Consider the following 25,517-nt stretch of genomic DNA (forward strand, 5'->3'; position numbering starts at 1 on the left):
CAGTGGTTGCCAGGGATTGGGGAGAGAGGTATGAGTCAGTGTAAAACAGGGGATTTTTAGGGCAGTGAAACTATCCTTTATTATAGTATGATGGCAGATACATATCATTATGCATTTGTCAAAACCCACAGAATGCACAACACTGAGAATGAACCCTAACATAAACCACTGACATTAGGTGATAATGTGGCCATATAGATTCACCGATTGTAATAAATGTGCCTCTCTGGTGGGTGATGTTGGTAGTGGGGGAGTCTATGCATGTGAGGGGGACAGGTGGTATATGGAAAATCTCTGTACTTTTCACTCAATGTTGCTGTGAACCTAAAACTACTCTCAAGATAAAGTCTATTAAAAAACAAAATTTACCTATCAGGTTCAATGTACACTATTTTGGTGACCAGTACACTAAAAGCCCTGGCTTCAGCATTATACATTTCATCCATGTAACAACATTTGTACCTCCTTAATCTTTTGAAATTGAAAAATAAAACCTTTTAAAAAATGTCTAGAGTACATAAGTTCAGAAACAGCAATTTTAGAGCAATCAGATTATCTATGGTATTTAAAGCTGTAGGACTTGATTAGGTGACCACTCCCATCTCTAAACCTTTGTATAGTGAAATCCAGTGGTCAACACACCTCACACAGCACTTCCAGACAGCCAACCATCAATAGACCAAAAACCTGTCACGTGAAATTATGCTACCAAAGTAAACAACATACGAAAGGAACTTGGAAGAAACACTGGTTTCATCAGAAGAAAATGGTGATTGCTGTCTTCAGAGACAAATGAAGAAACAATTATGAAACAGAGTACAGCAACCCTATAAGCTTTAGAAAATTAAAAATGGGATAACTGGAATATACTTGGTGCTGGGATTAAAGGTATAAGCCACTGTGCCTAGCCTGGTTAAATTTTAAAGTTATCAATAACATCCATAGGAATATCCTTTTAGAACCTTTTTGTATGAACATTTAAATCTTTTGTTGGAGATTACAAACACTCAATATGAAGCTTTTTGATTATAACAACACTCCTTGTTATACATACACTTTACAAAAAAAAAAAAACTATGAATAGGATTATGCTTTAAATTTGCACTTAGAGCATTTTTTTCATGAAAAATTAAGTCCCTGTGCAAATGTTGAATGATAGTGATTGATAAAAATTTCTTGAAATATACACTTGGATTTTTAAAATTCTATATGACAAAAAACAGAGGAAGGCTTTAGTGCTGCTTTGTTTTTGCTTCTGCATCATAACAAATCCATTTTCAACAATAGTGATTTGGTGCTAACCCACATATAAAACATTTCAAATGAAAGTAGCAAAGTATTTGTATTAATCTCAATTAGCCATGCCTTCTTGTAAAATATGACTCTTGAAAATTACCTAAAATTAGAGTTTCTAAATTGTAGCAAGATCTAACAGAATACTAACATTGTAACTGCCTGCTTCAATGTTCTCCTTCCATGTTACCATGTATTGGGAACTGTGTTAGTCTGCTGTCTTCTAGTGCTAATTAATATTTTTAATAGATAAATGTTTATACTTTCATTGGAATAAAGCAATTGATTTGCTAAAATTCAAGTATAATATCATTGGTGATCCTGACTAAATATGCCTTATATTTCCTTATAAGAATCACAATACTTAACATAACTCCCAGCATATATAGCAGTCAATTAGTTCTATTATTCAGTTGAACAGCATATCCAAAGCTTCATAGTTTTATCCATTTTCCTAAACTTTTGTAGACTAAGTGGACTAGAGACTTAAAAGGGCTAAAAACTACTTTGCTACTGGGGAAAAATTGGAAGAGGGAGTAGTGTAGTCCATGCATTTCTTAATCAGTTTACATTTTTGACGTACATTGCTAGGCACCTGGGATATAAAGATAAATAAGACAACACTTTGCTCCCTAGGAGTGCAGAGTCTAGAATTAAGTAGTAAACATGGAAACATAATATTATACAGCCCTAATACAGGTGATGATGGCTCTGAAGAGGGATGTATTGGTTGGCCAGCTGAAGGCTACCTGACAACAGAGTAATGGTTTTTCCTTACAGTGCTAGAAAAGACATTCTAATGTGCCAGTTCTTATATCTTTCTCTGGCTGCCCATGTATTGGGCTTTCAGACTAGGTTGAAAAGTTCTCTCAAAATTTGATGCCTCTGAAGTCTAAAATGACATTTGTTATTGTTAACAGGGATATTTTTTACTGAAAGTAGCTGTTATTTTTAAGAGTTAGTAAACCTACTTGAGAAGAATGACTTAGTGCAGCCCCTGAATGTAAAATAAAATAATCAAATTAGTTTTAGGCCAGTAACCTCCTCATGAGGTATGGCCAGTAAACCATAGAAAAATTGATATTTTTCGAAAACCTGATTTTTAAAAAAGTTTTTTAACCTATTTTATATATGAACTTTTCTTTTGTGTATATAAAGTCTATATGATGATTTACCCAGCTGGTTGGGACTTGATTTTTTTATATTAAATATATATCATGAGACCATACAGTCTCATTAATGAATATTAGTAATAATAATTAGCTAATACTGCTAACAATACACATGGATATTTATTAATGAGCAAATATAGTTAAGGGAGACATTTAAATTAATACTTAATTTTACTTCACTTTTATTTAGGGTTAAATGATGTATTTGGAAAAGAAATGAAACCATTGTACTGCCACAACTATTCTTACTTGTGTGATATGGAGGAGTTCAACAAATGAGTGTTGTCCCACACCTCTAGGGTCCAAAAGGAAGTAGGATGGTAAACTCATTGTTGAGTTCACCAACACCAGGCACTGAATGTTTGTGAACTCACCATTCTTCCTGGCCAGTGTTTACTTTTAAGTGTGAATGAATTTTCTATCATAACTAATTATAAAGACTTTCACAGTCCTAGCCATAGGAGACCCCTTGGCCCTCGCAGTCCCTGACATTAGCCTAGGGAGCTATATAGAGTCTACTTGATTGCATTGTCTGAGAGATGGCATTCATGCTGAGTACCACACTCTCTCTGAGATTTAAGCAGCTGCACCACAGCATTATTTTGAGAGCCCAGCTTCCATCAGACTACATTCTGCCCTGGGGCCCAACAGGCCCTACATATCCACATCTATGGAGCCCCACTAATATCCCCAGATATCTACTCAGAGGGCTGTAGCATCACAACACCAGCTGGACCCAGCATTGTGGCTAGATCTCTAGCACTCTGGCCCAGGCAATATCCTATACCCTGGATAATGGACAGTGTAGCATACCAGGGAGGGTGCCCCTGGGACAAAGGGAGCTGAAGTATGTGCTCCCCAGAGCCTAAGAGCTACCTGCCTGGGGCCACTGCCACTGATAACAACAGGGCCACTACATTTCTGCATGTGCCTTCAGAGGGCCTAGGGACCCACATGCCATCCCAGAGCCTGAAGACAGGTCTGCCTCTCCCACTGCTGCCAGTGCCCAAGTATACCATCCAGGGTAGTAAGGACCAACCTACCTCACCCATCACGAGCAGTGCCCACACATCCCTTCCAGGACCTGGATATTGATCAGCTTCGTTCATCACTGCTGGTGCCTGTGCACATCATCTGGGGGCCAGAGGACAGGACTACCCTACAGCTATTGCCAACACATACTGTTCAAGGGCCTGAGGATTGACCCACTGAGCCTACCATTGCCATGGCTAGTGCTCTCAGGGGCCCAATGACCTGCCTGACCCACCACAAGGTCACGTACACTGCAGGGAGGGCCAAGGGACCAGCTTGCCTGGCATTTTCCTTCTTCACAAAACCTCGCCACAGCCTCTGCTAACAACCACAGCCTAAGCCACTAAGGAACTGATAAATGCCATGATTACAGATAAATCATTCAGAGACTACACTTCTCCACCCACCCAGAATCTAGGGTGCAAAGCACCCTACCCAACCAACACTATAGCTACATCTATAAGAAAAAGGCTTTTCCTATGAAAAGCAATCCATAAAATAGAAGTGACTGTTACATCAGATGTACAGATATCACTGTTAGGACACAAGAAACAAGAAAAAGCAAGAAAACAAGACACCTCCAAGGAAACACAATAATTCTCCAGTAACAGCTCCTAGAAGAGGAAATATATGAAATCTCTGAAAAATAATTCAGAATAATGATATTAAAGAAATTCAATGACATATAAGAGAATACAGATAATAAGAAATTAGGAAAGCAATGTATAAGTTGAATGAGTAGTTTTACAAAGGAGACAATAAAAAAGAATCAAGCAGAAATCCTGCAACTTAAGAATTTAATGAATGAAATAAAAATATGATCAAGGGCTTCCAACAACACACTAGATCAAATGAACAGATTTCTGAACTTGATGACAGGTCTTCTCAGATAACCCAGTCAGACAAACATACACAAAGACAATAAAAAAGAATAAAGAAAGTCTACATTATATATGAACACCATAAATCAAATAAATATTTGAATCATGGGAGTGTCAGAAGAAGAGAAGGGCAAAGGCATAGAAAACATTTTAATGAAATGAGAGCTGAAAATTCCCCAAGTATTGCAAGATATAAATCTAGATACAGGAAGCTCAAATCGTCCCAAACAGAGTCAACCCAATAAGGCCTTCTGTGAGGCACATTATAGTCAAACTGTCAAAAGTCAAAGACAATTCTAAAAACAACAAGGGAAAAAGCATCAAATCACATATAAGGTAATCTCCTTAGACTAACAAAGGATTTTTTAGCAGAAACCATATAAGCTAAGAGAGAATGGGATGGTATATTGAAAATGATGAAAGAAAAAAATTTTAGTCAAGAATACTATACCCATCAAGGCTATTTTTCATAAGTGAAGGAGAAATAACGTTTTTCCCAAATAAGCAAAAACAGGGAATCTATTACCATTAGACTAGCCCAACAAGAAATGTTTAAGGGAGTCCTACATCTGGAAGTGAAAGGGCATTATCTAGCATCATGAAAACACCCAAAAGTATAAAACTGACTGGTAGAATAGATACATGAAAGGGAAAGGAGTCAAATATTGCCACTACAAAAAAAAAAAAACACCAAATCATAAAGATAAACAATAAAAGAGGAAAAAGGAACAAAGGATATACAAAACAATCAGAAAATAATGAAATGACAGGAGCAGCTCCTCACCTGTCAGTAACAACCTTGAATGTAAATATTAATAGTTTAAATTCTCCATTTAAAATATATACCCTAGCTGAATGGGTAAAAAAAGCAAGACTCAACTACATGCTCACTTCACTTGTACGGACACACACAGACTGAAAATGAAAGGATGGGAAAAAATATTCCACACAAGTGGAAGCAAAAAGCATGCCAGGAGTAGCTATACTTATGTCAGACAGAATAGACTTTAAATCAAAAATAAAAATAGACAAGGTTATATATTATTATATAATGATAAAGCCATCCATTCAGGAAGAGAACATAACAGTTGTAAATATACATGCACCCAATACTGGAGCACCCAGATATATAAAGAAAATATTATTAGAGCTAAAGAAATCTATAGACCCAAATACATTAATAGATGTGGACTTCAACACCTCACTTTCAGCATTGGACAGACTATCTAGACAGAAAATAAAGAAACATCAGACTTAATCTGTACTATAAAACAAATCAACCTAAGAGATATTGACAGAATATTCACCAGCTGAAGAATACACATTTTTCTCATCAGCACATGGAACTTCTCCAGGATAGATCATAGGTTAGGCCATAAAACAAGTCTCAATAAATTTTTAAAAATCAAAATCATATCAAGTATCTGCTAAGACCATAATAGAATAAAACAAGAAGTCAATAACAAGAGGAACTTTGAAAACTGTACAAATACATGGAAATTAAATGACATGCTCCTGAGCAACCACTGGGTTAATAAAGAAATTAAGAAGGTAATTGTAAGATTTCTTGAAACAAATGAAAACAACATACCTAACCCTATCAGACACAGCAAAAGCAATGCTAAGAGGGAATTTTGTGGCAATAAACACCTATGCCAAAAAAGTAGAAAGATTTCAAATAACCTAATGATGCATCTCAAGGAACTAGCAAAGCAAGAACAATCCAAACCCAAAATTAGTAGAAGCAAATAAATAATAAAGATCAGAGCAGAACTAAACAAAATAAAGGCCAAAAACTAATGCAAAGGATCAATAAAATGAAAATTTGGTTTTTTGAAAAAATAAAATTGATAAACCTGTAACTAGACAAACCAACCAAGAATAACCATTCTACTAAGTGAAGTATCCCAAGAATGGAAAAATAAGCACCACATGTACTCACCATCAAATTGGTTTCACTGATCATCACCTAAGAGCACATTTAGGAATAACATTAATTGGGTGTCGGGCAGATGTGGGGTGGGGAGGGGATAGGTGTATACATACATAATGAGTGTGATGCACACTGTCTGGGGGATGGACATGCTTGAAGCTCTGACTCAGGGGGGAGTGGGGGGACAAGGGCAATATATGTAACCTAAACTTATATACCCCCATAATATGCTGAAATAATTTTAAAAAAGTGAAAAAATAAATAAAAATCAGAAACAAGAAAGGAGACATTACAACTGATACCATAGAAAGTTGAAGGATTGTTAGAGACTATTGTGGACGTCGATACACTATTAAATTACAAAACCTAGAGGAAATGGAGAAATTCCTGTACACACACAACCTACCAAGATTGAGCCAGGAAGAAGTAGAAAACCTGAAAAGAGTAATAACAAATGAGATTAAATTGGTAATAAAAAGTCTCCCAACAAAGAAAATCCCAGGACTATAATGATGGCTTTATTGCTGAATTCTACCAAACTTATAAAGAAGAACGAAAATCAGTTCTCAAACTATTCCAAAAAATTGAAGAAGAGAGGATTTTTCTTAACTCATTCTTTGAGATCAACATTACACTGATACCAAATCAAACAAGGACATAACAAAAAAAGAAAACTATATGCCAATATCACTAATGAACATAGACACAAAAGTCCTCAGCAAAATACTACCAAACCAAATCCAGCAACACATCAAAAAGGTAATACACCATGATCAGGTGGGATTTATTCCAGGGATGCAAATATGGTTCAACATGTGCAAATCAACATATGTGATACATCACATCAACATAATCAAGAGCAACAACCATATGATCGTCTCAGTAGACACAGAAAAAAGCATTGGAGAAAATTCAACATCCTTTCATGATAAAAACTCTCAGCAAATTAGTCATAGAAGGAACATACTTCAACATAATAAAGGCTATATATGATAAACCATAGCTAACACTACACTGAATGGGGAAAAGCTGACAGGCTTTCCTCTAAGACTGGGGCAAGACAAGGATACTCAACGTTCAACTCTTTTGTTCAGCATAGTACTGGATGTCCTAGCCAGAGCAATCAGGGAAGAGAAAGAAATAAAAGACATGCAAATTGGGAAGGAGTGAGTCAAATTGTCTCTCTTTTCAGATGATATGATTTTATATGTAGAAAAACCTAAAGACTTTAAGTAATAAATGCATTCAGTAAAGCTGCAGAATACAAAATTGGCATTCAGAAATCAGTAGTGTTTCTACACACCCATAACAAATTAGCTGAAAAAGAAATCAAGCAATTAATCCCATTTACAATTGCTACAAAAATAATACCCAGGAATAAATTTAGCCAAGGAGGTGAAATATCCCCACAATGAAAACTACAAAACATTGTTGGAAAAAATTGCAGAGGACACAAACAAATGGAAAGACATCCCGTGATCAAGGATCGGAAGAATTAATAATGTTAAAATAACCATATTACCAAAATCAATCTACAGATTCAATGCAATCCCTATCAAAATACCAATGATACTCTTCACAGAAATAAAAAAAATCTAAAATTTGGAACCACAAAAGACCCGTAATGGCCATAGCAATACTGAGCAAAAAGAACAAAGCTGGAGGTACCACAATACCTAATTTCAAAATATACTACAAAGCTAGAGTAGCCAAAATAGCAGGGTATTGGTGTAAAAACAGATGTGTAGATCAATGGAGTAGAATACAGAAACCAGTAATAAATCCACCTATTAACATCCAACTAATTTTTCAACAGAGGCTGCAAGAACAAACATTGGGGAAAGGACATATTCTCAATAAATGTTGCTAGGAAAATTGTATATTCATATGCAGAAGAATGAAACTGGATCCCTGTCTCTCACCATATGCAAAAATCAACTCAGGATGGATTAAAGACTTATTAAATGTAAGACTCAAAACTGTAAAACTGCTTGAAGAAAATATAGGGGAAACACTTCAGGACATTGGTCTAGGCAAAGATTTTATGGTTAAGACCTTAAAAGCACAGGCAACAAAAACAAAAATAGACAAATGAGACTATATTAAACTAAAAATCTTCTGCACAGTAAAGGAGACAATCAACAGAGTGAAGAGACAGCCTATAGAATGGGAGATAATATTTGCAAACTATTCATCCAATAAGGAACTCAATGCAATAGGAAAACACCAAATAATCCCATTGAAAAGTAACAAAATATCTGAATAGACATTTCTCAAAAGAATATATGCAAATGACCACCAGGCATATGATTATCACTAATCACGTCACCAATCATCAGGGAAACACAAAACCACAATGAGATATCGTTGCACCCCAGTTAGAATGGCTATTATCATAAAGACAAAAAATAACAAATGCTGGCAAGGATGAGGAGCAAGGGAAACTCTTACACACTGTTGGTGGGAATAAATTAGTACAGCCATTATGGAAAACAGTATGGAGGTTTCTCAGAAAACTAAAAGTAGAACTACCATACAATCCAGCAATTCCACTACTCGGTATTTATCCAAAGGAAAGAAAATCAGTTTGCCAAAGGGATAACGGCACCCTCATGTTTATCACAGCATTATTCACAATAGCAAGGATAAGGAATCACCCTCAGTGTCCATCAGCAGATGAATAAAGAAAATGTAGCATATATACATATATATGCACATAATAGAATATATACATACTAGAATATATACATAATATATAATAGAATACTATACATATATACATAGTATATATTACATATATACATAATAGAATACTATTCAGTCATAAAAAAGAATGAAATCCTGTCATTTGCAGCAATGTGGATGGAACTGGAGGTCATTATGTTAAGTGAAATAAACTATGCACAGAAAGACAAATATCACATGTTCTCACTCATTCTTGGGAGCTAAAAACATGGATCTCATGGAAGTAGAGAGTAGACTGATAGTTACCAGAGGATGGGAAGGTTGGAGTTGTGGTGATGAAGAGAACTTGGTTAATGGGTATGAACATACAGTTAGAAGGAAAGAATAAGTTCTAGTGTTCAATAGCACAGTAGAATGGCTATAGTTAATAATTTATTGTACATTTCAACATAGCTAGAAGAGAAGTTTTGAAATGTTCCCAGTACAAAGATGTGATAAATGTTTGAGGTGATTAATATCTTAAATATCCTGATTTGATCATTATACAATGTATGCATGTATCAAAATATCACATGTACCACATAAATTTGTGCAAATATTATGTATCAATAAAAAACTTTTTTAAAGATTCAAAACTGGTATCCTGACTTTTGCACTTAGGTTCCCTAATTACTATATCATACTGATTCCCACTGTATAATCTGAGCCTCACAATAACTTTGTGAGGAAGATAAGATAGGCTCATATTTCAGTTTTACAATTCAGGAAAATGTCTCTTGGAGAGATTAAGCAATTTCTCTGAAGTTTCACAGCATTTGAGTGGTGTATCCAGTATTAGAATCTGCTTCTTCAGACTTTAGCTAGCAGGAAAGAAACAGCATGGAGAGATGTTTGGGAGGGAGCCTGTTTTCATTAAAGGGGAAAACCTGAAGAAGCTGAATTAGGCTGCTCAAAAGGTGGTACAGTGTGTGGACAGGACAGTAATAAAGCAAAAATCCAGTAGCCGGCACCCATTGTGACTTGGCTGGTACTCTGAGCTGGAGAGGCTCAAGTTTGAATCCAGACTTTGCCGCCACCTTGCTGTGTGATACTCAGCAAGTTACATTCCTACTCTAGGCCTTAGTTGCCTTCATCAAATGTTAATGACACTTATCTAACAAGATCATCAGAATCAAATGAGATCATGAATATAAGAGATATAGCAGACTGCCTAGCATATAGAAGGTGCTTAATAAAATTTAGTTTTTTCCCTGGAAGAGTGAATTTTTCTTTCTTTCTTTTCATAGCATTTATCTAGCCGACAGAGTGTACAGCAGAGCACATCCCAGGTAAGCAGCGTACTCAGGCCTCCTAGTATTTCCCCTCAACTCTCTCTTTTAAGAGATCACAACATATCAATGTACCTGGAAATGACAGACAGCAATGACTTATTGATTCTGTGGTGTCTTTATCCAAGGAGGTTTGACCTTCAAACAGATTTGGCCAGTCTCCATTTCTCTGTGCAAATTTGCATAAGCACAATTAAAAGAAAATAGACTGAGACTAAAATGAATCAGCTTGGGAGAAAATAAGAACGTTACTAACATTTAGAATGATAACTATTACCATCTTACAGTGTAAATCAAGTGCATCAGGGTCATGATGGCATCTCTAAGAAATGACTTTGAAAATAGTCCCTGAAAAATTTAGATGTTTGTGACCTGGTGGACATTTTGAGTTCGCTTCTAAGTTGGAATTACTGTTCCCGTATTTCCTTCACTGTTTACTTCTCCCAGCTGCTTGCTTGCCCACCTCAGCCTAAGTCTGTCAATGTAGTAACCCCTACTAGCTGAGAAAACATCTTTAGTCTCTCTTAAATAATTCCCTTCAACAATGTGAGGAGAGTTAGTAATTTAGTTTCTAGTTTTTAAGGATCAATATAATAACTAAAATAGAAGTCATTGTTTTTTGCTTTCGTCATTAGGTAGATACAATGCGCCCACGTCATGGGGAAACCTGTCGGATGCCAGTGCCACATCACTTCTTCCTCAGCCTAAAGAGTTTCACCTACAATACCATTGGAGAAGATACCGATGTCTTCTTTTCCTTATATGACATGAGAGAAGGCAAGCAGATAAGGTAAGAGTTACTGTAAGTTCTGGTGAGGTTGAGACTCTTTGTTAGGATGATATGGGTCATAGGCATTTGTGGCTTTCAGAGAAGATAAATGCACAGAGGAAGGAAAACAAGATAAAGTAACCTTGTCTTGTTAGGTAAGAGTTTGGCCCCAATTTCCAGTGTACCCTTAAGTCATCTAAACCATACCACGTGTGGCCCTGCTTTTTTATTCCTATTTCCATAGGAAAGCTCAAAATTGAGTCTTGGCTATCACCACCTCACAGAGAGAAAAGGATGCATCTATTTAATGCCAGAGAAAAGGAATGGGAAAAACATAGAACAAAGGAAATGCAGCAGAGATGCCCAGCCCCAGTGCACAGGAAGTCTTTGGCCCTGGCTTGCTACATGTGGGAGAAAGGGTTCACAGGGAAAGAGCCTGATTGCGTCCCATCTGGCAGCCCAGTGAGGGGGAGAGGATCTTCTGGGCAGAAAGGAAGGCTAGCCTACCTTTGTCTTTCTCTTTGCCTTGGAATGAAGGATAGGCAAAAAAACAGACTGACGTACAGTAGACTATTTATCTTGGCAGAGTAACAAGGCCCTGCTTTCTCCCTTGAGAAAGGATAGGGAAGAATTAAGGAGACTTTCTGGGCTTCCCTTTCTTTAGAAGCCAGCAAGGCTCTGACAGTGTGAGATGACTTTTGTAGCTAAAATGAAATTTAACAGAGTCCAGCTGTTTCTCTGTGATCATCTTTTAAGTGGGACAGAAAGAAAATAAATCTTGAATTTCTTTTATCTTGCTTGGAAACTTCCTATGTTAGGAGTGCTTTGTGGGTTTTGTTTGTTTTTTTACTTAAAATTTGAAAACAGCTCTTTCACTTTTCCAATTGCATGTGTTAACTGAAGAAATAATGAGGTTCATAATTTGGAAAAGAGAGCTTTATTTCTCATACAGGGTTGTAGCCTGCTGGTGGCCATTCCAGCAGTCTGGAAAGCAAGGCCCCCCAGCCACAAGCCAGGAACATGTGCTTTGAGGCAGGGACAATAGGAACAGAAATATACATATTTAACAAGCTATAGGAGGAGTCATGAATATTTATGAAAAAAGAAGCCTGTGTCTGTGCAGTGGAGCTTTCTGCCCTTTTATGGGGTCCATGTTCAGAGATGACTGCCCTCTGTGTCAAAAGGATGAATCAAAACCCCTCTCTGTTTAAAACCACTTCATTGTTGGTGATCTTTTTTTTCAGAAAAGAATGCTAGTCTGGCCCTTAGGGAAAAAAAGCCTGATGGCCATTAGCAAGGGAGGGGGTAAAAGGATGCATGTCTCACCTCCCATCCTGTCATGGCTTGGAATTCAGTTTTAAGGTTTCTTTGGGGTCCCATTGGCCAAGAGGGGGTCCGTTCAGTCAGTAGGGGTTTGCTTAGGATTTTATTTTAGTTGACATGTTACATGTGGGAAAATTAAAAATGGAAGTTATAACAGAATGCAAAAGAAAAAGTTAATTTACATGCTCCACAATGCTTCTGATCTTGACAAAATAAATTAAAGTACTGTGCTTCACTTTGGCCTAGAAATACAATGATACACCCATCGATCAAGGCATATGAGTTTTCCTTGTCATCAGTGGCTCCTACTATGTGCCCTTAGGAAAGCTGTTATAGAGAAGGAAGCAGTGGTATTGATGGCAGCTACAGCACACAAGCAAGACTACAGGCTAGGGCTGCATAGATATAGATTCTGGCTTCTCTTATTTATCTACTAGACCAGAAATTTGTATTCTTGATTATTTATTTTGTGTGTAAGAATCCTTTCTTCAAGCTAAATTTCATGAGAAAGTTCAATATATGAAACAGATAAAATAGACCTATTCCATTATTGAAGGGAAGGGGGAGACAACAGGAATCTCAGTATGCCTGTACCCTGTGGAATTGCTGAAAGTCTGTGGGTTGCGGTTTGAAAACCAGAGCACACCACTTTGTCATCCTTGAGCACAGGGACTGTCTTCTCTCTCCATAATCCCAGCACCTCACACAATGCTTGTGCCCAGTACATGCTTTATTAGGCTTACTGAACAGAGAATATCCAAGCTAGCAGAACCACTCCACTGCTCTGGTGTGTAAGCTGTGGGGGATCATCAATGCAGCAGTTACTCTATCTTTGGACTTATTGTTTACAATGTAGTTTCAAGAAACTATAAAGCATTTTAAAAGGAGAAATTTTTTAAAAATTTTGTGGAGTTGTTGGAAGTGTTTAGGTTATTAAAAAATTCCTAGATATTAGAGAGAACTATACCACCTTCCCATTCAATTAAGAAAATCATAAGGTTTTTAGTTGAAAATATCATCTACTTTCTTTAGTTTTAAGAGTGAACTAATAAGCAGAATGTATAGATCTAAAATTGATAAATTTTTGTTTCTTCTTTCTGTTACGATATGTATAGTTGTAAAAACCCTCAAAAAGTTTAGGTCATTGAACTGGTATTACCAGAGAATTCTCCTTTTATTATGGTTAAGTGTTAAATTGGTCATATATTACTTTCTTGAAGCAGTTATCAGAAATCACTAAGGGCCGGGCGTGGGTCACGCCTATAATCCTAGCACTTTGAGAGGCCCAGGTGGTAGGATTGCTTGAGCTCAGGAGATCAAGACCAGCCTGAGCAAGAGCGAGACCCAATCTCTACTAAAAATAGGAAAAAAAATCAGCCAGGCATCGCGGTACACATGATAGTCCCAACTACTGGGGAGGCTGAGGCAAGAAGATCACTTGAGCCCAGGAGTTAGAGGTTGCTATGAGCTAGGCTGATGCCTCAGCACTCTAGCCTGGGGTACAGTGTGAAACTCTGTTTCAAAAAAAAAAAAAAAAGAAAAGAAAAGAAAGAAAGAAAAGAGAAAAGAAATAGCTGAGGTGTGCAGAGTATTGAACAGAGCAATTGGTTTAATTGTGTTTTCTCATCAGAACTCCTAGAGTGCTGTCTTTCCGATCAAATATTGCTAGTAATATTTAATATCAATTAAATGGTGTTGGTCTAGTATTCAGAATTGCCAAGACACTCACACCTCTGTGCCAAAGAGTGCATGTGAGCAGGTAGAGGAGATTAAAGAAAAGAACAGATATTTCTCCATTAAAGTCTCCTTGCTGATTCCACAGGCAAACCTAAAGGGACTAAAATGAATGATATATTGCAAACCTACATAGTACATCCTGATAATGCTGACTGGTGAGTATTAGATGATCTCCAGAAGGGAAGAAGCAGCAGCTGGCAGAGCCTTGGTAGCTCTAGCTAGCTTTTTTTTGATATTTCATCATTCAGAACAGAATCATAAATATTTAGCCATGAAATCTAAAGTCTCCAACTGAGACCTTTCCTCTGAGCTGAACTCTCATTTCCTTTTTCCTACAAGATGTCCTTTTTCATACTTGGATGTCCCTCAGACATTTCTCCCTCAACATACCTAAAGTGAATCTATTTTCTTTGCTTCACACGTAGACTTCTGCCTGTGTTCTTTAAATCAGATGAAAGGCATTATCATTTGCTCAGAGACCCACATCTGAAACCTTTGAGTTATCTGAGGCTCCTCCCTCTCTATCTCCTTCTCCTCTCATTTAATCACTGTGTCCTGTCAACTTTTACCTACTAAATATCAATCGAATCACCACTCCCACTCCATCCCCCTTGTCACCTAAGATCCTTCACATTTCTTCCCAGATTTCTTGGTTCTACTGTCTTCCCACCATGAGTTATTCTCCACACCACCACCAAACTTATCTTCTCAAAATGCATGCTAGTAGGGTCAGCTCCCATTTATCCTAATGTACTTGCTATGTAGCATGGCGTAAAAGGCCTGACATATGATCCTGCCTATTTCTCTTACCTTGTTTTATGCATATTATTTCACCTCAGTGACTTATTTGGCTATCTCTAAACATGTCTTGTTGTTTCATGCCTCCCTACTTTTTTTGACTTGATAAACTTCTGTCCATTCTTTTTGCAACTCAACTTTATGAAACTTTCCTCAATATTCATATTTAAAATCAAGTCCTGAGACTTCATTGTGCACATGGTGATGATGACACTCTCTACTTAGTTTTATCCCATTACTAGATATTATATTGTTATAGTGTATGTGCATAAAGATTTCCCCCACTAGAATGGGAACTTCCTTAGATGTCTTCTGTACTGTTTTCTTCCCAGTGCTAAGCATAAGACTTGGGACATTGGAACATTAAATAAATATTTATCGAATAAATAAATAAATGCATCTATCAAATAAGTACCAATTACCCATGAATCAAGAAATTTCATTTAATTTAATAATTTAGAAAGCACTTAATAAATTGGCAAGCATTTACCAAGGGCCTCTCATTTGTGGGCCTCTATAATACTTGCTAGGGATCTAGAGATTAAAAAGAAATGTCCCTGTCCCTGAGGTAAGGACATGGTAAGGCATGGTAGTGTTCCCAAAAGATGTCAAATATTTTGTTCCTGATTTTATGTACCAAACAAGCTGACTGAAAAAGTCAAATGGGAAGATGTCTTAACTGACATGTGGCCAGACTTTAAACACAATAAGAAAGCAGGAAAGAAGAAGATCACTGAGGGACACAGAAGCCAGAAAGGGCTTTTGGAGAAAATGATAGCTGAGTTAAGGAGCAGCCAGGATCAAGAATGGGGTTTTAATTCATTTGTTCAACAAATATTTAGTAAGCATCTATCAGGTATTGTGATAGGTTCTAGGGATACCAAAGTGAGCGAGAGAAATATGTAGATTCTAGGGATACTGAGGTGGGCAAGAGAGATATTTTATCTTCTTGGAGCTTATGGTCTAGAGGAGAGACCAACATTAAACACATGATCACATAAATAAGTATGTAGTTTAAAAATTGTGGTAAGTACTATAAAGGAAAATTGTGAAGGATACTGTGAAGCATCTCACGTAGATCGGTGTAAGGGAAAGTTCTGGCATTCAAGCTAAGCCCTGAAATATAAGTAAGCAAAAAAAAAAAAAAAGTAGGTAATGTGATCTACACAGAAGGTCTAGAGGCAGGGAAAAACTTGGTATATAAAGAGAACTGAGAGGTGATCAGTGTAGCTGGAATGTAGTGAGTGAGATAAGAAGAGGATGTTATCACCTAAATACAAATCTGGAAACGACACCAATTGGACATCAGACTGAGGTGGGGGGTGGGGGAGGGGATGGGGGTATGCCTACACAATGAGTGCATTGCGCACCGTTTGGGGAGTGGTAACACTTGAAGGTGCTGACTCGGGAAAGGGGGGGTGGGGAAAAAAATATGAAACTATTGTTTTTAACTTGCACTGTTCACTTAATAATTTATCATGAATATTTCCCATATTATTTCATATCATTGTACAAGAAATAATGTATACATTATGAGGACATACTGTATCTAACAAGATATACTGTTAGACTCTTTGATTCTGTAAAATTAAATAAAAAAAAAAAAAAAGAAGAAGAGGATGTTACAAAGGCAATTGAAGAAATAGGCTGGGGCCAGATTATGTAGGGCCTCATAGCCATCAAAGGACTTTGGATTTTATAGTAAGTTCAAGAAGAGAAGATATTCAAGTATGAAAAGCAGCAAAAGAAAAAAGGCATGAGTCAGAAACAATAAGGATAGCAATATATGTGTTCAGGAAAATGGCAGAGGCTATTAGAGCTAGGAAAATGTTTGTGTTCACAATAAACTTTGGGGCCTGAACCTGTTACTTATACTCGTTTGACTGCTCACAGTCCCTTGAACACTGAAAGAGCTCAATAAATATTTGATCAGAAAACAAAAGTTAGAGATAGGCTAATAGATCTAGAAGTACAAATATAAGAATCCAGGGCTAGTAGAAGAGAGAGTGAAAAGGATAGGAAAAAATATTCTGAGAAATGATAACTGAAAATCCCAAATTTGTTTAAAAACTTTTTATGCCCAGGAAGTTCAGTGAACCTCAAGTGGGATAAATATGAAAATATCAATACCTAGACATATCATAGACTATCACAAAGCAAAAATAGAAACTGTTGAAAGCAGCAAGAGAAAAATGACTCATCATGTGCAGGAGACCAACAGTACAAATAATGGCTGACTTCTTATCAGAAACAATGGGAGGCATAAGGAAGCCGAATGATATAGTCAATGGGTGAAAAAACAAACTGTCAACCGTGAATTCTATAGTCAGTAAAACTACCTTGAGAAATGGTGACCCTTACCTCACACCAAATACAAAAATTAACTCAAAATTGTTGAAAGACTGAAATGTAAGAGCTAAAACTAGGGGGGTGGGAGTGGGGGCACGGAGCAAGATGACCAGATAGAAACCTTCAGTGATCGTCCCTCTGCACAAACACCAAATTCAACAACTGTCCACACAAGTAATAACCTTCAGAAGAACCAAAAATCAGGTGAGCAACCATACTACCTGGTTTTAACATCAGATCCAGGAAAGAGGCACTGAGGAGGGCAGAAAAGAAAAGTCTTGCATTGCCAATGCCATCACTCCCCATCCACTGGCAGTGCCATACCCGCATGCTGAGTGGAGAGAGAATCTGTGTGCCCAGGGTAGGGAGAATGAAGTGATTATGGTAATTTGCATTGAAACTTAGGGACACCTGGCATAGGGGAACACCGCACAGGGCAGAAATCTGATTCCCACAGAGGGAGCATTTAGACCAGCCTGGCCAGAGAGAAATCCTCTATCCTGAGACCCAAGTTCTGGCTAGCCCCACCGCCAGCTGAGAAAAAGTGGCCTTGGCCCTGGACTAAATTCACAAGGCAGTTGGGCCACAAAAGCTGTAGTCCTTGGGCAATTCCTGCAGGTGTGCTGGCTCAGAGCCAGTGGACTTAGGGCACATGTGACCCAGTGAGACACTAAGAATGGCAGCCAGTCCAGTGCCCGTGTCACCCCTCCCCTAACTACAGGCAGTGCTGCTCAGGGAGTCTTCATCTACTTGGGGAAAGGAAAGGGAAAAGTTCAGAGGACTTTGTTTTACAACTTGAGTACCAGCTCAGCCACAGTAAAATAAAGTACCAGGCAGACTCCTGAAGCCCCTGGGTCCATGCCTTAGTTCCTGGAAGGCATTTCTGGACCAATCCTAGGCAAGAAGGAAACCTCCTACCTTAAAGAGGACTCGGTCCTAGCAGGATTCAACACCTACTGACTAAAGAGCTCTTGGGCTTTGAATAAATATCAGAGGTAGCCAGGAAACAGTCACCATGGGCTTTGGGTAAGACTGGGCTGGCTTCAGGTGTGCTATGGTGCTGGTGGGAACAAGGGAGTATTCATGTCATTCCTTCCCCAACTCCAGAAGCCTGGCACAAAGATTAAGGGAAGAGACTGAGAGACTTTACCTGGTAATCCAGGAATCCTCCCATATCTTACCCAAGTCCACCAAGGCAGTACCACCAGGAGTCTGTAAGAGTCACAGCATTACTGGGCTTAGGGAACCCCCAGTGCTGATACAGCTGCAGTGACCAAAGACTTAGATCACAACACTCAATTTCCTGTGAATATCTGGAAAACTGCCTCAAGGAAGAGCAGGTTCAAACAAGTCCAGACTGTGAAGATTAAAATAAATACCTAACTCCTTAATGCCCAGACATTAATGAACATCCATAAGCATCAAGAACACCCAGGAAAACGTGACCTCACAAAACTAACTAAATGAGATACCAATGACCAGTCCTGGAGCGATGGACATGTGTGACCTTTCAGACAAAGAATTCAAAATAGCTGTCCTGAAGAAACACAGTGAACTTCAAGATGACACAGAGAATGAATCCAGAAGCCTATCAGAGAAATTTAACAAATTGAAATAATAAAATAAAGCCTAAATTCTAGAGCTTAAGAATTCAATTGACAACCTAGAAATGCCTCAGAGTCTCACAACAGCAGAATTGACCAGGCAGAAGAAGGAATGGGTGAGCTTGAAGACAAGCTATTTGGAAATACAAACTCAGAAGAGAAAAAAGAAAAAGAATAAAAAAGAATGAAGCATGCCTAAAAGATCTAGAAAATAGCTCAAAAGGACAAATCTAAGAGTTATTGGCCTTAAAGAGTAGGAGGAGAGAGAGATTGGGGTAGAAGTTTTATTCAAAGAAATAGTAACAAAGAACTTTCCAAACCTAGAGAAAGATATCAATATTCAGATATAAGAAGGTCACAGAACACCAAACAGCTTTAACCCAAAAAGACTATCTCAAGGCATTTAATGATCAAGCTCCCAAAGGTCATAGATAAAGAAAAGGTCCTAAGGGAAGCAGGAATAAAGAAATAACATATAAAGAAGCTCCAATACATCTGGCAGCAGACTTCTCAGTGGAAACCTTACAGTCCATGAGAGAGTGGCATGACTTATTCAAAATGCTAAAGGAAAAAAACCTTAACCCTAGAATATTATATCCTGCAAAAATATCCTTCAAAAATGAAGGAGAAATAAAGACTTTCTCAGACAAACAAAAGCTGAGGGATTTCATCAACACCAGACGTGTCCTACAAGAAATGCTAAAATGAGTTCTTCAATCTGAAAGAAAAGGATGTTAATGAATAATAAGAAATCATCTGAAGGTATACAACTGACTGGTAACAGTAATTACACAGATACACAGTACTCTATGGGTGCAATTTTGGTGTGTAAACTACTTATATCTTGAGTAGGAAGATTAAAATATGAACCTATGAAAAATACAACTTTTTGAGAGATAGTATAAAAAGATATGCATGGAAACAACAAAAAGTTAAAAAGCAAGGGAAAGATAGAGTTAAAGGGTAGAATTTCTGTTAGATTTCTCTTTGCTTGCTTGGTTATAAGTAAGGTTGTCATATGTTTAAAATAATTGGTTATAAAAATGTTTTTTGCAAGCCTCATACCTCAAAAAACCTATAACATAACACTAAAAAGAAAAGGCAAGAAATTAAAACACACCACCAGTGACAATTATTTTTAACAAAGGAAGACAGGAAAGAGACGACAGTAAGACAGTAAGAAAGAGAGGACCACAAAACCAGAAGAAATCAGATAGTAACATGGCTGTAGTGTTGGTTCTGTCTGCATGTTCCCTGGTTCCCAGTGCCAAGATTGAGTACTTGGTACCAGTACCAAGTCAAGCCAATTACGGAGTGATCACAGATACAAAGCAATCCCAAACAAACAGTTTATTACAGGAAAGAGAAAGAAACTATGTGAAGTGAAAGCGAAGAAGGAAGCTTCACAAAGTGAAAATACATTCCAGAGAGAGGAACGGATCAGTCTCCACCAGAGGAGAAAGATGCTGGTCTGAGTGCAGCCTGTCCTTTATATGCTCACTAGTTTGTCCCACCTCTCTCCTTGCAGGATTGGTTGCTGTTTCCTGTCTTTTGAAGTGATTGACAGGTTGGGTTATATAACAGATCACATGACAGGTTACATAACAGGTTGGTTATGTAACAGTTTCTCTTTCTACCTGTGCCTCTTCTCCAGAATTATTCCAGAGGCTCCACCTATATTATGCTAATTAGCTGGTAATGAGCTCTAGGTCAGTTAAAGGTCACTGGGAACTTCTTACTATGTATGTTCCTACCAGGAAACAGTTCCTATCTGCAATTTGGCTCCTAGCTACAATTCAGTTCCTGCTTTCCACCCTTAGCCACTTCCTTGCTAACTGTTTACCCTCCACCAGACCTAACAGTAAGTCCTTGCCTGTCAGTAATAACATTGAGTGTGAATGGACTAAACCAGGGAAGGGGAACCTTTTCACATTGAAAGGCCATATTAATTTAGCTGTAGTCAAATAAGGGCATATTCTAGAAACTTCAATTAGATATACTTAAAAATGTACATTATTTTATAAAAATCTAACTACTATGTACTTAATAATTTCAAGAAATGAAAACTATTCATTAATTTTAAAGTTAACTAACTTTTAATATCTTTGCTGTGTCTGCTTTTTGTTGGAAAGCATTTGAATATTTGGTTGCATCATGGAGGTCTGCAGTTTCAGTTGATCTTCTAGATGGCTATCAGTCATTTGTAACCTTAAGGGTGTCTTGATTTGGGTAGGAGAATGTAGATTTGCAGCAATAAGTGGTTGAAATACAAGAAAGCATTTTTCAGGCATGCTGCTAAAAGCATAGATGTTCTGCATTTTTCCATATTTCAACTGTATCTTTCTTAGCATCAAAAAATGGCTTTAAAATGTCATTTACTGAGAGCTCAACCAATTCCATCTGTAGTTCTTTAAGTTTCTTGGTGATATCAACTAGGTGAGGCCGAAATGCTAATTTGAGTGTGATGCCATGATTCTTGAAGTCAGTGAAACTTTCATTGTATTCTCCAATTAATGGGTCTGTAACAGCTGTGTATTCTTCAGACAATTCGCATATATCATCTTGCTTATCAATGACCTTTGCTAACTGGGGAAAATGTTCATCCAAAATTTCCTTTTGAAGAAGTATTTTGAAAAAAAGATAGCTTTTTTCAAAATGCTTGGATTTTTTGTGACATACCATGTATTGACTTAGTTTTACCTTGCAAAGAAATATTCAGGTTGTGTTGATTTGACATGGTATCACACAGAAATGCTGCATTCCTATAGAAATCTTTCAATAATTTACATTGCTGATTCTATTCTTCATAAAATTTAACTATCTGTTCTCACAGAGATAAAATTTTGGCTAATACCTGTCCCTGCAATAGCCTATGCACTTTAAAATGATATGGCAAATCCACACTGACTACCTCATCATTAACTTTAGATATGTGTTGCTTTTGCACAAATATAGTTAACTATACTTATTGTTGCAAAGTGTCACTTAAAATAGTAGCTTTAGCACAGAAATTTTGCTGAGGCAAGGTACAATGAAAAGAAATGAGAGTATCTGGATTTGTTAATACTTTTTGTACCTGTGCAATAAGTCCTTCCTGTTTTCCTGTCATGGAGGGTGCACCATCTGTACATACACTCACTAAATTTACCAAATTCAGTCTAACTTCACATTTATCTTGAAAGTTGTTGAAAATATCTCTTCCTGGTATTATGTTCTCAAGAATGCCCAAAGCGAGTAACTCTTTGTAGCAAAGGAAATCTTTGGTTATGACCCAAATGAAGTATAAAACCTGTGTTGAGTAAGTAGTATCAGTTGATTCATCCAAAGCAATTGAATAATACATATTTTCTTTTTGAAGTATTACATGAAGTTATTCTTTTAAGTTGAAGGATAATTCATGCTGCTGATCAGTTATGGTTCTTCTTGTTTGTACTTTGAAACAATATTGGAGTCTAAGTATCCTGCAACTTCAACAATGCATTCTTTCACAATTTATACATCACTGAATGACTTACCTTTTTTCCCCAAGTATTTGCCTTTGCTTTCATCTTTTAATTTCTGCAGTACAGCCTTTCATGCCTCTCCCTCTAGTTTAAAATATTTTTGGTCCCTTGTGAGTGCTACAAGGCTGATGAGCATTTAATTTCTTTAATGTCGATATTGCAGTACCACAAAGCAAGCAAGTCATCTTAGCTTTACCAGAAACAAGATAATACTGCAATTCCCAATCCTCATTAAAAAATCTATTTTCTTCTTTCAGCGTTCTTTTGGTCTTTTTTGACATGATGGGCTGTTAAGCAGACTGATTTAAAAACTACTGTTGAGCTGTGCAACTATTCACAAATCCCACTTCAAACAGAAACACGGTGCACCATTGTTAAAAGCTGTTAACAGACTGGCGTACTGGATCCCCATAAACTCTCACCAACCAGCTTCATGCAGTAGTGGTGACAGTTAAGTGGGGGAAGTTAGAACTAAATCATGACCATAACAGCTGTCACTTTAGGCCTTATGGCTTCCTAATGTTCTAATTGTACCAGTAAATCTGGGAGAATTATTTCATTGAAACATATTTTATTCCTTGGTATTTAAAATACATTCATTTTAAAAATAAAATAAAAATATAAAAGATTAACAAAAATGTGTTAATAAAAATAAAAGGATTTGCTCTGTAAAATTTGGATTCAGTCAAAAGGCTCCACTTAAGGACCTAGAAGGCCACATGTGGCCTTAAGGCTGTAGGTTCTCCACCCCTGAACTAAAGTCTCCAACCAAAAGACATTGAATGGCTGAATGGATAAAACAAGAGTCAAATATATGTTGTCTGCAAGAAACACACTTCACACATATAAAGACACACATAGACTGAAAATAAAGGGATGGAAAAGATATTCCATGCAAATGGAAACCAAAAAAAGAGAGTAATAGCTATATTTCTCTCAGATAAAATAGATTTCAAGACAAAAACTGTAAAAAAGAAATAAAGAAGTTCATTATATAGTAATAAAGCAGTGAATTCAGCAAGAGGATATGACAGTTTAAATATCTATGCACCCAACACTGGAGCATCCAAATATATAAATCAAATATTATCAGAGCTAATGACAGAGATAGAACCAATACAGTGATCACTGGAGACCTCAACACTTCACTTTCTGCTTTGGACAGAGCATCCAGACAAAAAAATCAACAAAGACACATTGTACTTAATCTGCACTATGGACCAAATGAACCTATTAGATATTTACAGAACATTTCATCCAACAGCCACAGAATACACATTCTTCTCCTCAGCTCATAGATCAGTCTCAGGGATAGATCATATATTAGGTCACAAAACAAGTCTCAAAAAATTCAAGAAAAGTAAAATCTTACCAAGTGTTTTCTCTGAGCAAAATTGAATAAAACCAGAAATCAATAACAAGAAGAACATTGGAAACTATACAAACACAAGGAAATTAAACAGTGTGCTCCTGAATGACCAGTGGGGTCAATGAAGAGATTAAGAAGGAAATTTTAAAATTTCTTGAAATGAATAAAAATGAAAACACAATATATCAAAACTTGTGGGATACAGGAAAGGCAGTAATAAGAGGAACATTTATAGCAATAAGTGCCTACATCAAAGAAGTAGAAAACCTTCAAATAAACAACCTAATGGTGTATCTCAAAGAACTGGAAAAACAAGAGCAAACCAAACCCAAAATTAGTAGAAGAAAAAAAAAACTATAGTAAAGATCAGAGCACAAATACATGAAATTGAAACCAAAAAAGCAATACAAAAGATCAACAAAACATAAAGTTGGTTTTTTGAAAAGATAAAAAAATTGACACACCTTTAGCCAGACCAAGGAAAAGAAAGAAGACCCAAATAAATAAAATCAGAGATGAAAAATGAGACTGAAACTGCAGGAATTTAAAGGATCTCTAATGATCCTACTATGAGCAACTATATGCCAACAAATTGAAAAACCTAGAAGAAATGGATAAATTCCTAGACACATACAACCTACAAAGATTGAACTAGGAAAATATTCAAAACCTGAATAAATCAATAAAAACCAATGAGATAGAAGCAGTAATAAATATTCTCCCATCAAAGAAAACACCAGGACCCGATGGCTTCACTGATGAATTCTCCAAAGCATTCAAAGTGCAACTAATATCAGTCCTATTGAAACTGTTCCAAAAAAATTGAGGAAGGGATACTTTCAAGGTCATTCTATGAGGCTTATATCACCCTGATACCAAAACCAAACAAAGACACAGCAAAAAAAGAAAACTATAGACCAGTATCTCTGGTGAACATAGATATAAAAATCCTCAACAAAATACTAGCAAACTGAATTCAACAAACATGAAAAAGATTATTCATCATAATCAAGTGGGATTTATCCCAGGGATGCAAGGATGGTTCAACATACACAAATCAATCAATGTGATATATCATATCAACAGAACGAGGGACAAAAATCATATGATTATTTCAGTTGATGCCAAAAAACCATTCCATAAAATCCAACATCACTTCATGATGAAAACTCTCAGCAAATTAGGTATAGAAGGAATATCGCTTAACACAATAAAATCCGTATGACAGACCCACAGCTAGTATCATACTGAATGGGGAAAAACTGAAAGCCTTTCCACTAAGATCTAGAACAAGATAAGGAAGCCCACTCTCATGACTGTTATTTAACTTATTACTGGGAAGTTCTAGCTAGAGCAATCAGAGAAGAGAAAGAAATAAAAGGCATCCAGATTGGAAAGGACAAAGTCAAATTATCCTTGTTTGCAAACAATTTGATCTTACGTCTAGAGAAACCTAAAACTTTACTAAAAAACTATTAGAACTGATAAATTCAGTAAAGTTGCAGGATACAAAATCAACATGCAAAAATCAGTAGCATTTCTGTATGCCAACAGTAAACAGTCTGAAAAGGAAACCAAGAAAGTAATCTTGTTTACAATGGCTACCAATAAAGTAAAATCCCTAGGAACAAACTTAGCCAAAGAAGTGAAAGATCTTTATAGTGAAAACTATAAAACATTGAAGCAGACATACTAAAAAGAAAGAAAAGATATTCTATGCTCATGGATTTGAAGAATCAAT

At 36.8% G+C, this 25,517-nt stretch overlaps 1 protein-coding gene across 1 annotated transcript in view; it reads left to right on the plus strand.

Moving 5' to 3' along the window:
• The window catches only part of DOCK3 (dedicator of cytokinesis 3), a 599,641-nt gene that overhangs the window by 373,334 nt on the left and 200,790 nt on the right, over positions 1-25,517 (plus strand). The window contains exons 8-9 of the mRNA XM_069473668.1: positions 10,283-10,324; positions 10,960-11,114. Coding sequence (XP_069329769.1) covers positions 10,283-10,324; positions 10,960-11,114 — 197 coding nt within the window. The remainder of the gene's footprint in view (positions 1-10,282; positions 10,325-10,959; positions 11,115-25,517) is intronic.

Source organism: Eulemur rufifrons, chromosome 7 (genome assembly GCF_041146395.1).
Source record: "Eulemur rufifrons isolate Redbay chromosome 7, OSU_ERuf_1, whole genome shotgun sequence".
In the NCBI taxonomy this organism is placed as follows: domain Eukaryota; kingdom Metazoa; phylum Chordata; class Mammalia; order Primates; family Lemuridae; genus Eulemur; species Eulemur rufifrons.